At 43.7% G+C, this 15,602-nt stretch overlaps 1 protein-coding gene across 1 annotated transcript; it reads left to right on the top strand.

Annotated features, from left to right (window-relative positions):
- Nucleotides 1-10,559: 10,559 nt before the first annotated feature.
- Nucleotides 10,560-15,145, top strand: LOC146634845 (uncharacterized). Its single transcript, XM_085343320.1, has 5 exons — nucleotides 10,560-10,908; nucleotides 11,637-11,969; nucleotides 14,164-14,493; nucleotides 14,659-14,988; nucleotides 15,054-15,145. The coding sequence occupies exons 1-5, from the start codon at nucleotides 10,764-10,766 to the stop codon at nucleotides 15,143-15,145; spliced, it is 1,230 nt and encodes a 409-aa protein (XP_085199446.1). The 5' UTR covers nucleotides 10,560-10,763.
- The last annotated feature ends 457 nt before the right edge of the window (nucleotides 15,146-15,602 follow it).

The following is a 15,602-nucleotide window of genomic DNA, read 5'->3' as shown; positions in this document are numbered from 1 at the left end:
CAACACTTGCATCCATGGACCTGCACATACAAAGCTGCACATACAATCTCAGACACAACAGAGCGGACAGCAGCATCACACACAGAACACGATTCTTCAACAGCTTCTTCCCCACAACTGTCAGACTGACGGCAAACAAAAACACACTGAAGACTTAAAATAACACAGCACTACTTAACCTCACTTTGAATGTATCATCGGTTCACTGACCATCGGGCAATACACTCACAACAGACTTGTGAAACAGATCTGTGGAACAAATGTGCAACACTGTGAGTGCGATAAGAGGTAGAGAACTACACACTCTCTGTACATTTTCTTCTTTTTCTTTGTATATAGAAAATAGTACGACTACCCTACTCCGGACTTCATTTCTATCCTCCTGCTTTTTTGTCTTTATATTGTTAAAGTGTGATTTGACTTGGAAAGCTCTGCACAAGTATTCCACTGTGCATGGACTGTTGGTCCTGTGTGCAAATGTCAAAATAAAAATCTTGAACCTTCAGTTGTCAGAGTAACTGGTGGAGACCCAGCAACACACTCAGACACAAACTGGTTCATCTGAAACACAAACTGAACAACGTCCTGTCTGCTGTACAGTGCAGCGTCCAGATGAACAGGATCAACAGGATGAACATCTTTTTAACAGTCGTTACAAAGATGTGAAGTTGTTTGGCTGACACAGACAAACAGTATCCCACATTCTTGATTTTTAGCTCACAAACACGTCTTATAAGGACTTATTGATCCTGAAATGTTGGAGGTTTTAGCTCTTTAAACAGTAAAGTTACAGGAGGATACAGATAATTATCAGGAAAATGTCCTCGGTTTGTTAAAATGATCCCGTCCGATAACACACGAGAACAATAAATGTATAATTTTCTGTTGTAACCCACAAACTGAACGGTCACACTCATCTTTCATGTTGTCACTAAAACATCACTCCTTCCACGTCTAGTTGGTCGTGATGGAGGCGGAGTGCGTTGGGTCCGCTTTCCCTGCCCAGCCGATGTTCCTGACGCAGGGAAACAGATCCTGTTGGGGATCCCTACCTCGGCACAACACCTGCCATGGTCTTTGCACACTCACCACAGTAAATGCATCATGTTGTCAGCTTTACAGTATCATAGTCAGAGAAACTGGTCAGGCCGCTCTCTTCCAAATGTCTACACTTCACCCTTTTACTGTCAGTGGGCTCAGAGTCCATCTAATGTGGCTCATTATCTGATGCCGTCTGCAGACCAGTGTTAGACACTGAGAGGTTGATGGCTCCGTGTCAGAGCACCGGCCTTAACGAAAAAGTTATCAATCGTTCTTTTCATCTTTTCTCATTACCCACAGCTACATCCACTCCTATCACGCTGCTCACCTCTGCTGCGACGATTCAAACAGCTGGAAAGTAAATAATTTGGAGACGGTGCGTTTGTGTCACAGTGAACAGTGAAAACAGAGACTTTCTAAAACGATGATGCATGTTAGTCATGTGATGCAGGCATGTGACCAATTAAACAAAGATAGTGGAGAGCATTATACAGCAGCAGTTTTGACAGTCCTATTAAAGATGAATATCAGTCTGCACATGCTCCACAGAGCTTTTCTTCAAATTCTTTATTTCTCTCTCGCTTTTGCAACTTTGTACTTTTGTGTTACTCGCAGCAACAACTCCACCTCATTGTTAGTCCATTTTAAAACTCGGTGCTTTTCCTCCACCTCTGCTGCGACGTTTCAAACAGCCGGAAAGTGAATAAGCAGCAGACAGAAATGAGACCGGTCGAATCATCTTGCGTTTCACGCATGCGCAGGACTGGAACGTAAGCGTTTTCAGCCGTCTTAATGTGGACGCACAACTCTGTGAAAACGACTGAAAACACTAGTGTGGACGCGGAGCGCTGTTTTCAAATCTATCCGGGCGAGTGTGGACGTAGCCTAAGTGGCACCATGGAGAAATGAGGTGGCGCTCTAGACCCTGATGAAGTGAACAGAGTGAAGATTTGTGTAGAAGCAGGAAGTGTGATCAGCTGCACTCACCACTGTTGCTGAGAGGAACCTGATGGACTCCAGTGAATCTTCTTTTAGAGACAAACAGGACTCGACTGCAGCTCTGCTGCTGCTCTCTCACACTTTCACTTCTGCAAAATGACGTTGAGCTTCTTGTTTTTCAGCTGTTGCTCCACCTTTTCCTGCCTCTCCCTTTACAGGAATCAGCCGGTCTGTACTCAGTGACTGTGTGCAGCGGGTGGGAGGAGTGAGGAGTGGTGTGTGGGTTCACACAGTAATGACGGCCTCAGGTGATCAGGAGAAACTCACCTGGATTTCCTTTTTCCACAGCAGACTGAGAGCTTCAGGTGGACCCTGAAGGAGGTCTCAGACACAGGTGGTAAAAGTACACACAGTGTGTACTGAAGTAGAAGTACTACTGTTAAAAATACTCCAAGTACTAATTCAACTTCTTTACTCAAGTAAAAGTAAAAAGTACTGGCTGTGAAATGAGAGTAAAAAGAGCTGATTGAAGAACATTTCTAACACGTGTTTATACAAAGCTAACTGAACCATGTGCTGCATCAACGTGATAATAAAATAATATTATTCACTTTGTTTCTGTCTAAATTTGAATTCTAATAAATATTTTAGCTTGAAATAAGTGAAAAAAATCTGCCAATGGAACAAGTTAAAACTCTCTATTTTTTCTCTGGTTTCAAGATTCACTGTCTTGAAAAAGGTTCATATCCGGTGGCAGACACCCTCAGACATCAGTGCGTTGGTGGTTCTTTGTGTCCGGGGATGGGCGTCCAGGTACACACCGGCTCACTCCTTGGTGGATGCTTATCGGGGCCTGGAGCCTGGGGCTCGCTCGGGCCACTTCGGAGGTGGGGTGCCCTCGGCCTCTCGGCCTGGGGCTCGGTCACTCAGGCACAGCTGGCTGCCGGCGGAGCTCACGGGCGCGTCACTGCAACCCCCCCTGGCTTCTGCTCCGCGGCTGCTGAGTGAGCCCTCATCTGGGACTCTCCTCAGCTCTTACTGGGACAGTGGCGCGGCTGCCCCTCTGTTGGTCTTCCTTGGTCTCTTGTGTTCTGGGGGCCTCTGGATGTCTGGAGTTTTGATCTCCTCCATACCTGCTTCATGCCCTGGAGGACGGGGCTGTGGCCCCCCCACACCCTCTAGCAGATCATTACATGAAGGAACCTTTTAAAAACAAGCGCGTCCATGCTCACAGGTGTACACACGGGTGCTCACACACACAAACTACACCCCTTTTTGGCTCCTAACTTAAGGTCAAGGTCAAGTCTGGGACCTGCCACAGAGAAGGATCTATCAGCACGGGATTTGAGGTTAGTCCGTGGGATGGACAGCATTAGTTTTGAGCTAGACCTCGTGGTTTTTCCTGGAGCATAGGCAGAGAGGAGCTCAGACAGGTAAGGAGGGGCTCGGGCGTTAAGTGACTGAAAAACAAAAAGTAAAAGTTTAAATTGGATCCTGTAGGAGACAGGAAGCCAGTGTAAAGAAGCTAAAAGTGGGGTTATATGCTCTCTCCGTTTGGTACCAGTTAGCAGGCGAGCAGCTGCATTTTGAACCATCTGAAGATGATGGATGGAGGCCTGATCTAGACCATAATACAATGAATTGCAGTAGTCCAATCTGCAAGTAAGAAAAAGGTGAATAACACGCTCAAAGACGTTAGCCGGAAGGTATTTCTTTACCTTGGCTAGCTGTCTTAACTGAAAAAAACAGGACTGAACTGCTGCACTCACCTGCTTATTCAATTTAAAAGAACCATCAATATAGACACAGAGGTTTTTTACATGTGTTTTACAATACGAGGAAAGGGGCCCAGAGTGCTGTCGATATGATTAAAGTTGCCAAAAATGACAACCTCAGTTTTATTTTCATTTAGCTTTAAAACATTTAATGACAACCACTGTTTGACATCATCAAGGCAGCGTAATAAGAGCTGAGGATGGTCTGACCCTGCTTTTAAAGGTAGATAAATCTGCAAATCATCAGCAAAACAATGAAATGAAATGCTGTACCGCGAGAAGATGGAGCCCAATGGCAACAAATAGAGTACGAACAGAGCAGGACCCAAAATAGAGCCTTGAGGTACACCGTATTTAAGAGGGGCTATTTTGGAGTTGTGGGGGCCCATACTGACATAAAAAAACCTTTCTGACAGATAGGACCGAAACCACTGTAAGGCAGATCCTTTTAGGCCAGCATGAAATTCTAGCCGTGATAACAGGATGTCATGGTCGACCGTGTCAAAAGCTGCTGACAAGTCCAACAATAAAAGGGCAGCAGGGCTGCCAGAGTCCAGAGTTAAATGAATAGCGTTAAAAATCCTTAAAAGTGCTGCCTCAGTGCTATGTAGTGGAGGCCGGAGACAGCCCTGATGCCAAAGGATCCCAAGAAGCAAGTGGTCTCACCCGAATACCTCGGTACTTCAAGTTCCTGTTAGGCATAGCAACAAAGAGGAATAAGGATTAATATGTGAGTGGGGCACACAAAGGAAAACTACACTGACCAACATATGCACCACCTGCATTTACTACAAGAAAGCCTATGACTCTGTGCCTCACACAGGGATCCTGGAAGTGCGCAAGATCAACTGGACTGCAAGGACCTTCATAAGTCACCATCAAGTGCATTATTTACCAAGGAGTTGCTCTGTCCTCACAGCTGTTTCTTGAAGACGTTTCATCCGAGAAGCTTCTTCAGTTCTAGGGTCGAACCGTGGAAAATCCCAGATTTAAGCCCTGTGGGAGTGTCCCCCCAAGAGGGACAATGGTGTGAAAACGTGTGTGGGTCACAATCAGCCAAGGTTTTTGGGTGAGTTCATTGTGAAACCTAACGCCACCCTATCATGTGATTTCCTGAGGTCAGATGGCCCAGGGTGTGAGTGGGCGTTAAGGCGTCTGGGGAGGGATCTCAAAACTGGATTATAGATGGCAGAGAGTTGGTGTCGTAAACCCCCGCCTCTGTTCAAAGATGGTCGCTCACAGTGGACATAGATGGCTTGTGAACTTTTTTTAGGAACTGCATCACATGACTGTGTTATGATCGTGCTTTTAGATTTAACAGCTGCCTTTGATACAGTGGATCATAAGATTTTAATTTGCAGTTTAGAGCAGGTGGTGGGTGTTAGGAGTACTGCACTGCAGTGGTTCAGATCCTAATTGGCAGACCAAATTTTCTCTGTGAAACTTGGTGAGCTTGTATCCTCTGCTGCTTCTTTTCAATGTGGGGTTCCACAGGGTTCAGTTTTAGGCCCGCTTCTTTTCTCCTTATATCTGATACCACCCGAGTATATTTTCAGGAAACATGGGATTTCTTTCTACTGTTTTGCCGATGACTCCCAGATTTGTTTCCCACTTAAAAGATAAATGGTTTCTCAGTAGACCCTCTGCTCAGATGTCTTGATGAAATAAGGGCCTGGGTGCCTTTGAACTTTTTACATTTTAATGAGCAGAAAACAGAAGTGATGGTTTTTGGTGGCACTTCTGAGACCACTACTATGGATCTTGGTTTGCTGGCGCAGTTTGTTAAACCAATCACCACTAACCTGGGAGTTTAAATGGAGGCAGATGATGAAGTTGAAAGCCAGGTCAGAGCTGTTGTAAAATCTGTCTTTTTTTCATTTGAGACAACTGGCAAAAATAAAGCGCATCTTATCAGAGCAGCTTTTTGAGACAGTAATCCATGTCTTTGTTACATCTAAGATAAGAGATGAGATAAGATGTACCTTTATTAGTCCCACATGTGGGAATTTTCTAGACTCCATTATTGTAACGCACTTTATAGTGGGGTTAGTGATGCATCTGTTAGGCGTCTGCAGGTTATGAAGCACATCTTTTAACTGGAACAAAAAGGTCCGAACACATTACCCCCATTTTAATTTCACTCACTGGCTTCCTGTCACAAACTGGTAGTAGGAACTCAAGAGCAGAGCGGTGTGACGTCTCCAAAAACAGTTTATTTACAGCACCAGTGCACGATATATACAGTGAAGGGGAAATCCAAACTCCAGGGAATCACAGGGTAGCTCTCTCACACTCGCTCACGTCTTCTTGCCCAAACTCACACATGCTCACACGACAGGGAGGTCCGGGGAGGAAAGTCTGTAGCAGAGGAAAGGGAAGTCACTCACAAATCACGAATCACAGGTATACTCAAGCACAGGTTCACAGGAGCTGGGAGAATCACTAACGTCTGTAGTACAATCATCCAGCAATGAGAGGATCTGTGTTCCAGCCTCAAATAGTGCTCCAGGTGATGACAGCTGATTGTTGACAGGTGTGTGGGCCAAGGGCGGGAGCCCACAGTGAGCTCTGCCCAGGCAGAGAGAGAGAAAACCAAACACCACATGCAGTCTTGTGGGGCCGGCCGGGCAGGCACGGAGACCATGACACTACCTGTACATTTTAGCGTCCTTCTTAAAGTTCTCTATTTGTTTTTAAATCTCTTATAGCCTGCCCCCACCTCTCTGAGATGCAACAGCCATATACACCTTTCCACTCCCTTAGTAAGCATTAATTTGCTTTGGCTGTAGCAGCTCCAAAGTTGTGGAACGATCTGCCCTTGCACATTAGGCAGGCTTCTTCTCTTTCTGAGTTTTAAAGTCTTCTTAAAACATATTTTTTTGCTGGCGTGTACAGCATTTTGTGAACCCTGGTTTTATTTTAAAGGGCTTTATAAATAAAGATGGTATCATGCAGTATGGTAAAGTTAAATTAACACCTATACTTCACAGTTAAATAACAGTGGCCATTATGAAGTGTTACCCACTCAGTTCCTTTCTGTTACTGAATGAACTCCCACTGGTCACCATCAGCCTTTGCTGTGTTTGGTTTGAGTATCACTCCCTCTGGTGGGCTGTACAGGTATTACATGTGAATGGCAGTAGATTTTTTGTTGTTGTTTTTGCTGTTTTCTTCAGTTTTGTAACTAGAATTTAAATCTATCCTATAATATTTATGATTAAAAGTTACATTTAAAGAGAAGTGAAAATAAAGATCAATCCCAGCTGTGCTTAGATGCACTTAGATGGTGGGAAAATAGTTAAAAGAGAGTGGGAATCAACAGATCCAAAACTGGAAACATTTAATTTTAGTGTTTCATGTTGAAAAAGTGTCATGATTAAAGTTACGCATAACAGATTAAAATCACAGATTTGAAGCAGGAAGTTTTTAAATGTGCAAATAGGTTATTTAGGTTTTTACTCTAATGAATGCTTCTTTCATTCAAACAGTTTCTTCTTTACTGGCTGAGGCTTTTGTGAACACTCCTCCTCCTCCTGCTTTTAAAAAAGTGTTTCCTCTTCCTGAATGAAAACAATCCACAGGTGTGATGTGTGACATGGAGAGCAGCCAGAAAACACCTTTGGCTTCTTGGCAGGATTATTTAATCTCGTAGTCGGTTCAGGTTGAAGACTAACTTTGTAGATGTCTACTCTCTGTATAGCAACATGAAGATTTTGGATTTGTTTGTGATCCTCCTGTACGGTACGAAAAGTTTCTTTTAAACTTATGACACACACACATATTTACACAAGCACACACACACTGGTTTTGCTTACAGAAACAGTCAGACAGGTTTGTGCATGTTGATCTGGAAGATAAGTTCTCAAATGCCGCAGGTTATTCTCGCATAGTTAAAGCCAAAAGAGAGAATTGTTTCTGTTTTAGGACCAAGTGTATGTTTGCACCAGACTTTTACCATAAGAAGTATGTAAATGGGACAAAACTGTAGTCCTCTCATTTCTTTTAAAACAATGACGGGACTCAAACACAAACACACTGAAACTGAAGTCCAGCTGTAATCCAGGCCAGAGTTCTGAACAGTAAGACAGTCAGTGGGTAAAATATCACAGGCAAGGGGGAGAGATGACAGACAAAATATAAAAACAGCAAAGGTAAACACACACACACACACACGGCATTATTATAGACAGGAGAAACGTCTTGGAAATAGTCTTTGAGCATGAAGAATCCACATCTGTCACTGGTGGGCAGATAAACTGAATCCGTTGATACAGCCATCCTTGGATGTGTATCTGAGGCAAATGATCAGACGGAGCAGGTGGTGGTCAACCTCCCGAGCAAACCACACCTCATCCAAAGTTTGGGCATGGAGGTGGTCACCACGTACAAGCTGCTGGGTGTTCACCTTAACAATAACCTGGACTGCTCAGAAAACACTCAAACTCGGCACCAGGACCAAAGTCGACTGTGCTGACAGGCTGAAGTCTGCAGGACATTACTGAGGATGTCTGCAATCTTTTATCCAGAGCTCTGCTGTGGAGGCGGCAGCAGAGAGAGGGGCAGGTAACGGCTAAATAGCCTGGTGAAGAGGGCCAGCTCTGTCCTGGACAGTCCCCTAGACCCCATAAAGGAGGTGGGTGGGCTATTATGCACAACATCTCTCATCCCTGCATGAGACTGTGGAAGGAGACTGTGGATGGAGACTGTGGATGGAGACTGTGGACGGAGACTGTGGACGGAGACTGTGGAAGGAGACTGTGGATGGAGACTGTGGAAGGAGACTGTGGACGGAGACTGTGGACGGAGACTGTGGATGGAGACTGTGGATGGAGACTGTGGACGGAGACTGTGGATGGAGACTGTGGAAGGAGACTGTGGACGGAGACTGTGGACGGAGACTGTGGAAGGAGACTGTGGATGGAGACTGTGGAAGGAGACTGTGGACGGAGACTGTGGACGGAGACTGTGGAAGGAGACTGTGGACGGAGACTGTGGATGGAGACTGTGGAAGGAGACTGTGGATGGAGACTGTGGACGGAGACTGTGGAAGGAGACTGTGGATGGAGACTGTGGATGGAGACTGTGGACGGAGACTGTGGAAGGAGACTGTGGAAGGAGACTGTGGATAATAATAATAATAATAACTTTATTTATAAAGCGCTTTCAAACAAATTGCTGTACAACTATTTAAAACTAAAAAGATAAAAAAATAATAATAATAAAAGCGATACATAGCAATACAGGTAAAAGACACAATACAAGTTAAAAACAGTAAGAATTTAAAAACTAAAAGCCATAGAATTAAGACTTGTAAGATAAGATGAACAAATGTGTCTTCAGCTTAGTTTTAAAAACCTCCACAGAGCATGCCTGCCTAACATCTTGAGGGAGGTTGTTCCACAGAAACGGGGCATAAAAAGAAAAAGCTCTCAAATTGTCTTTTTTCTGGCTCTAGGAACCTTTAGAAGGCCAGAGTCCTGAGATCGGAGAGCACGGGATGGAACGTAAAGATGTAAAAGGTCGGAGAGGTATGAAAGTGCCAGCCCATTTAAAGCCTTGTAGGTGAGCAGCAGGACCTTAAAATCTGCTCGAACCTGACAAGGTAGCCAATGCAGAGATCTCAGAACAGGGTTAATGTGCTCAAATTTCCCAGTTCTTGTTAAAATGCGAGCAGCTGCATTTTGCACCATCTGGATGGAGACTGTGGACGGAGCGCTATCACAGGTCCTTCATCCCGACAGAAGCCAGGCTGCAACATTATAAACAGGATAAACACTGTTTATAAATATGTGTGTATAACTATCACTGCCTGCACTTTATGTGCACATAAAACATCTTGTTGTATTTTTCTGCACATAGTAACCATTGAATCTTTTTATTATTTATTTTTTCTATTTTTATGTGGGATCAATAAGGTCTTTGTCTATGTCTGTGTCCTCAGTTTCCCAGTGTGCCTCAGGTGTGGAGGTACTAGAGGGGGCGGAGTTTGTTCTCCTGCCCTGTGAGTTTCCCACTTTTGAAGAAAAAGAATCCACAGCTGTGTGGAGTCGCTATGACCTCAATCCCTCCACAGTGCACCTGCGTCGACCAGAAGGCGATGACCTCCAGAACCAAAATGACCAGTTCAGCGGCCGAACATCCATGAATCCTGACGCTCTGGAAACCAGAGACTCAGTCTCACTCTGAAAAAGCTTCAGCTGTCTGACAGCGGCAGCTACACCTGCACCGTCCGTAAGTTTGGAGTAGAACTGGGTCAGTCAAGAGTGGAACTTCAAAATCACATGGAGTGTCACAGAGTGTTAATCATTTTATGTTAACATCATGTAATGTTCATGTTTTCATTGTGTTATAAGTTCCCATCAGTGTCCCAGTGGCTCTGGGTGTCCTGGCTGTAGTTGCAGCTGTCATCGTGGGTGTTGGAGTTCACTTCAGAGGCTATTTTAAGAAAGGTATGTTGTGTGTGTGACGTGTTTGCATTGTGAATAATCTGAATCATCCCTAAACCTCAGATTTGTTTTACTTGACTTGCAGTGTTTTTTTCTTCTTCTTAATCTATTAGTTATGTTAATAGGTTGTTTTAATTGTCTCCTTTCTTTCAATAAAACACAAACCAGTGTTTCCCCATGTTTCATGTTCTTAAGGAATCCTCCAGCGCATTTTGCAAAACAGGCTCCTCTCTCTCATTGAGGAGCCTGAGGACAAACGGCAGCTATTTGTCTAGAATCCTAATTGAATTACTCTTTGCTCCCTTCACACACTTTACATGTCAAACATGGGAGCTTTGACAGACTGCGTGTACAAATCATTATTTGTTGTTCTTACTTCACAGTCCCACAGGTGGATGTGGATTCGGGGGTGGAGTCTGTTCAGCTGCCCTTTATAACCACAGGTCACCGACATGAAGATGTAACTGTAGAGTGGACTGACAGCTCCAACAGGATAGTGCACGTCTTTAAAAACGGTTCTGACCACCTTGAAAAACAGCACTGGTTTTACAGAAATCGAACAATGATGAGGAAAAACCTGCGGATAGCTGTGGACCTCAGCCTGACTCTGAAATACCCGACAAACAGAGACGCACTCACCTACACCTGCACCGTCTACAGGGGGGGAAACATCCTAAAGAAGAAACAAGTGAAGCTCTACGTCAGAGGTGAGTGCTGTAGACAGAAGATGAAGATGTGAGTCATGAATTGAAGAGCTTGGTGACCACACTGATAATCTGTCCCTGAGGTGAACAGGACTTGATGAGTGAGCTACAGTAAGATCTATTAAGTTAGGTTTTTCAACCATTACTTTTTTATCAGCTCAAACTGAAGATGTGACACAAGTCCGAGAAATTGAGGAGTTTAAGAGAAATTTATAAAATAATTTAGAATGAAAATATTATAATGATAATGTTTTTGAGTCAATGTCAGCCTGAAAGCACCAGGATTTTGAGGATCAGATGTTTTTGTGGGAAACTCACACGAGCTTCTTCTATTTCTTCTATTCCACATTAAACAACCTCATTAAAATGCTGCACGCTTTGTCTGGGCCTGCATAGCCCAGAATAATAGCTTATTTAACAAAAGTTCATATTAATCTGCATGTAGAGAGAAAATTCAAAGGAAATATAGGCAAGCTCCCATTATGGTCTATTAACATTTCCAGTTTGGGGTGTAGGAAGTGAAGATAAAGACAGATGATAAATTTCTTCCCATAATTGATTTAGGACACCAAAGATAACACTGTGTCTGCTCAGTGGAGCAATGGGACAAATCCCAGGCTGCAGCCAGTCAAACATGTTTTCAGTGCAGATGTTTCACTTCATCCAAACAAAATGTTCTCAGTGCTGATGATGTTGTGTTCAGCTCATTGTGGTATTTTTTCTCCTCTCAGTCCCCCTGGTGGAGGTGGAGCAGGGGGTCGAGTCTGTACAGCTGCCCTGCAAAACCAAACTTCACCTGCTTAAAGGCAGTAAAGTGGAGTGGACCTGCATTTACATCTGGACCACAAAGGTCCACGTGTCTGAGAACGGCTCTGACCAGCCTGAAGAACAAGACCACTTTTACAGAGACCGAACGAAGATGAATGAAGACCTGCTGAAAACAGGAGACCTCAGTCTGACCCTGAGATACCCCACAGACAGAGACAACGAAGTCTACACCTGCACCGCCTACAGCAGCGAGGGAAACATCCTGCTGAAGAGAGAAGTGAGGCTTCGAGTCAAAGGTCAGAAATGAATTTAAGTCAGTTATTTATACAGCACCAAATCACAACAACAACTGCGTCAAGGCACTTTATATTATAAGGTAGTTCCTTCAATAATACAGAGAAAACAGAGAAAAACCCAACAATCATATGAGCCCACTATGGGTAAGTGCTTTGGTGATAGTGGGAGGAAAAACTCAGTTTTAACAGGAAGAAACCTCAGAACCAGGACTGGGGCGGCCATTTCTGACCCATTCCAACAAAACGATGGCTGATAAACACACGTGCTGTGGTAGAGAGGCAGAGGTTATTAATGACTAATTATTACATTCAGAGAGGTGTATTAACACATCATCGCAATCACAATCAACACAATCATCATCTCGGCTCCTCTGACGACCTGTTTGCTGTTGCATGCTGCTGAAAGGCAGTGGGGAGAGGGGACACTCGGGCAGTGCATTTATCATGTATAATGTGTTTCCTGGATACACTGCTGCTTTTACAGCATTCAGAGATCGATGGCACCGTGTCAGAGCTGGCTATGAATTTCAGACGGATCAGACTTTAACTTAACAAAAAAGTTATCAATAGTTCTTTTCATCTTTCCTTATTACCCACACCTACATCCACTCTGTCAGGCCCAGGCTGCTCACTAGGGCTGGGTATCATCACTGATTTCTATAATCCCTTTGATTCCAATTCACGAAGTCCCGATTTGATTCAATTTAGCCTCAGACAGTCAGAAATATTATAATTCTGATCATTTATCAGCACTGATACATGTGAGACTTCATCACAATTGTGAGCATCACAGCAGATGTCTTTGTGTCAAAGTAACTGAGGATAAAACAGAGAAAAACATGAAGGAGATTTTCCTGGTCTGGCGTTTTATAGCAGATAACCTTAAAAATATTCTGCAGTAGATCAAAAACTGTAGAAAACCATGAATCGACATATGAACATTACCCGATGCTGCTGAAGTGAAGCAGAGCAAAGTTACAGAGGTTCTTGGAATTAATGATAACATTTATCAAATGTGAGTTGTAGTTTGGATCTTGCCTGTGAAGCTTCTCAGTGATCCAGGTCATCGTAGTCTAAGGAGTGTGGGAAGGAAAAACATCTGGACTTCTTTAAGTTGCTTGAAGATGTTTCACCTCTCATCCGAGAAGCTTCTTCAGTTCTAGGACCTAATTGGTCACACTCTAGGGACTCCCCGGCAGACTACACCTATTGCACCATAACTAAGGGAGGATTCAGGGTCACCTGGTCCAGCCCTAACTATATGCTTTAGAAAAAAGGAAAGTTTTAAGCCTAATCTTGAAAGTAGAGATAGTGTCTGTCTCCTGAATCCAAACTGGAAGCTGGTTCCACAGAAGAGGGGCCTGAAAACTGAAGGCTCTGCCTCCCATTCTACTTTTAAATACTCTAGGAACAACAAGTAGGCCTGCAGAGCGAGAGCGGAGTGCTCTGGGTAAACTGGTGTAAGATCCAATAAAGTGTCATCTTGTCATTATATGCTCCACTTTCTTGTAACTAGTTACCAAAATAGATTGTACTGATACAATACAATAGATACTTTATACCCAAAATGAGTTGAGATCAGGAGTATCTGTACTTCATTGATTTGATTGATCGCAATGTGTGTGTTACATGAACACACAGATTGTAGTTTTGGGTAAGTTTAAGGGTCCAAATATGTGTTTCATTCAATGATATACAGATGAATTTACACTTTTTATGTAATCTTTCTTTTTTGGATTTTTTGTTAATAAATGGTAAATGGCCTGTATTTATATAGCGCTTTACATTACACTCAGTCATCCACCCATTCACACACACAGTCACACACTGGTGATGGCAGCTACAGTGTAGCCACAGCCGCCCTGGGGCGCACCGACAGAGGCGAGGTGATAATTTGTCTCCCTTTATTAAAATTAAACTACCATAAAAAATTAGAGACTCGTTCTTTCTTTGTGAGCAGTCCCACTCAAATCCTACTAAAGTGGACTGAAGGCAACAATTCAAAAGAAATGAAGAACAACCAATAAAATACATTAATCCTGAATTAAATGAGTGTAGTATATTTCATCTTTAGGAAATCAACACAAGCAAAGACAAATATCATAGTTTGAGCTTAAAATTGAATATTAAAGTTCTCTTTGGAATCATTGAATAAAACTGCTGCTGTGTCATGTTGTGTTCGTTGTCCTCTCAGTCTGTCAGGTGGAGGTGGAGGAGGGGGCGGAGTCTGTCCAGCTGCCCTTCAGAACCACAGAAAACCTGCCTGGAGATGCTGAAGTGGAGTGGTGGCGCTATGAACCTGAACCACCGATGACTGTTCACAAATATCACGCCGGCTCTGACCAGCCTGACGCACGAGACCAGTTTTACAGAGAGCGAAACAAAATGAGAGACGACTCACTGAAAACTGGAGACCTCAGTCTGACCCTGAAACTCCCCACAGACAGAGACACTGGAAAGTACATCTGCAGAATTGAGGGGAAAGGGATCAAGAGAAAGAAAACAGTTCTGCTGAGAGTGATGAGTCAGTGCAAATACCTATGAAATATTTCTTACAGTGTATTTGTTTATAAAATGACAATAATTAAATGTAAATATCAGACTGCAGCATCTATAAAGAAGCTTAATAAGGTGTTTTCTAGATTCACTGCTGTCTGTACAGCTCATGTTGTGTTTGTTGTCCTCTCAGACTGTGTGGTGGAGGTGGAGGAGGGGGCGGAGTCTGTCCAGCTGCCCTTCAAAACCACACAAAACCTGCCTGAAGATGCTACAGTGGAGTGGAGACGCTATGAACCATACAGGAAGGTCCACGTGTATAAGAACGGCTCTGACCAGCCTCACAAACAGCACCAGGTTTACAGAGACCGAACGAAGATGAATGAAGACCTGCTGAAAACTGGAGACCTCAGTCTGACCCTGAAACACCCCACAGAGAGAGACAGTGGAGAATACATCTGTAATGTCTGCAGCAAAGAAAAATGCATTTCAAGAGAGACCACGGTGCTATTAAAGGTCAAAGGTCAGTATGAAAATATAAGTTTGTCTCTTGTTGTCTGTCCCTGTCTGACTGTCTTGTCTCTGCAGGGAGAGTTCCGGTCCAGGATCAAACAGGGGACATCAGGAACAGAAGCAGCTCCATTGATCCGACTCCTCTGATGGCTGATCAATCAGTTTGATCTGTGCTTAGTTTAGGATCAGCTTTTAGTTCAAGCTAAAATTAAAGTCCCTTTCTCATGACTACACTTTAAGAAAGGGACTGGAGCACACCAGCCTGCATGGCAGAGTTCCAAGACTGTTGGGGGAAAAAAAACCCTGGACTGATGAGTGTGTGTCATTACACACTGCATTTCAGAAAAGGAAGCTCATACCAACAGTAAAATATGGTGGTGATAGTCTGATAGTCTGAGGCTGTTTTGCTGCCTCGGGACCTGCAAGACTTGCCTCCCTAAATGGAACCATGAATTCGGCCCTCTTAAAGAAACAATTCTTTAGGAGACTATCTGCCATCCGTTCTCATCTGACCTGAAGCGCACTTGGTTTCTGCAGCCGGATAATTATGCAAAACACCCAAATAAGTCAAAGTTCTTACCTGAATCTGATTTATATGCTGTGACATGACCTTAAAAAGGTGGT

The sequence above is a fragment of the Diplotaxodon limnothrissa genome, linkage group LG3, assembly GCF_057381915.1.
Source record: "Diplotaxodon limnothrissa isolate DT_005_m linkage group LG3, D_limnothrissa_male_GT1.1, whole genome shotgun sequence".
Classification (NCBI taxonomy): Eukaryota; Metazoa; Chordata; class Actinopteri; order Cichliformes; family Cichlidae; genus Diplotaxodon; species Diplotaxodon limnothrissa.
The sequence above is the reverse complement of the archived record's forward strand: the minus strand, read 5'-3'. Positions and strand labels throughout refer to the sequence as shown.

What these genes read in the sequence shown, in the direction of transcription:
- LOC146634845 (XM_085343320.1), top strand. Translation starts at nt 10,764, where the DNA reads ATGATGAGGAAAAACCTGCGGATAGCTGTGGACCTCAGCCTGACTCTG. An exon ending in AGTGAGGCTTCGAGTCAAAG is followed by an intron (nt 11,970 to 14,163) that starts GTCAGAAATGAA and finishes TTGTCCTCTCAG; the next exon opens with TCTGTCAGGTGGAGGTGGAG. An exon ending in GGTGCTATTAAAGGTCAAAG is followed by an intron (nt 14,989 to 15,053) that starts GTCAGTATGAAA and finishes TTGTCTCTGCAG; the next exon opens with GGAGAGTTCCGGTCCAGGAT.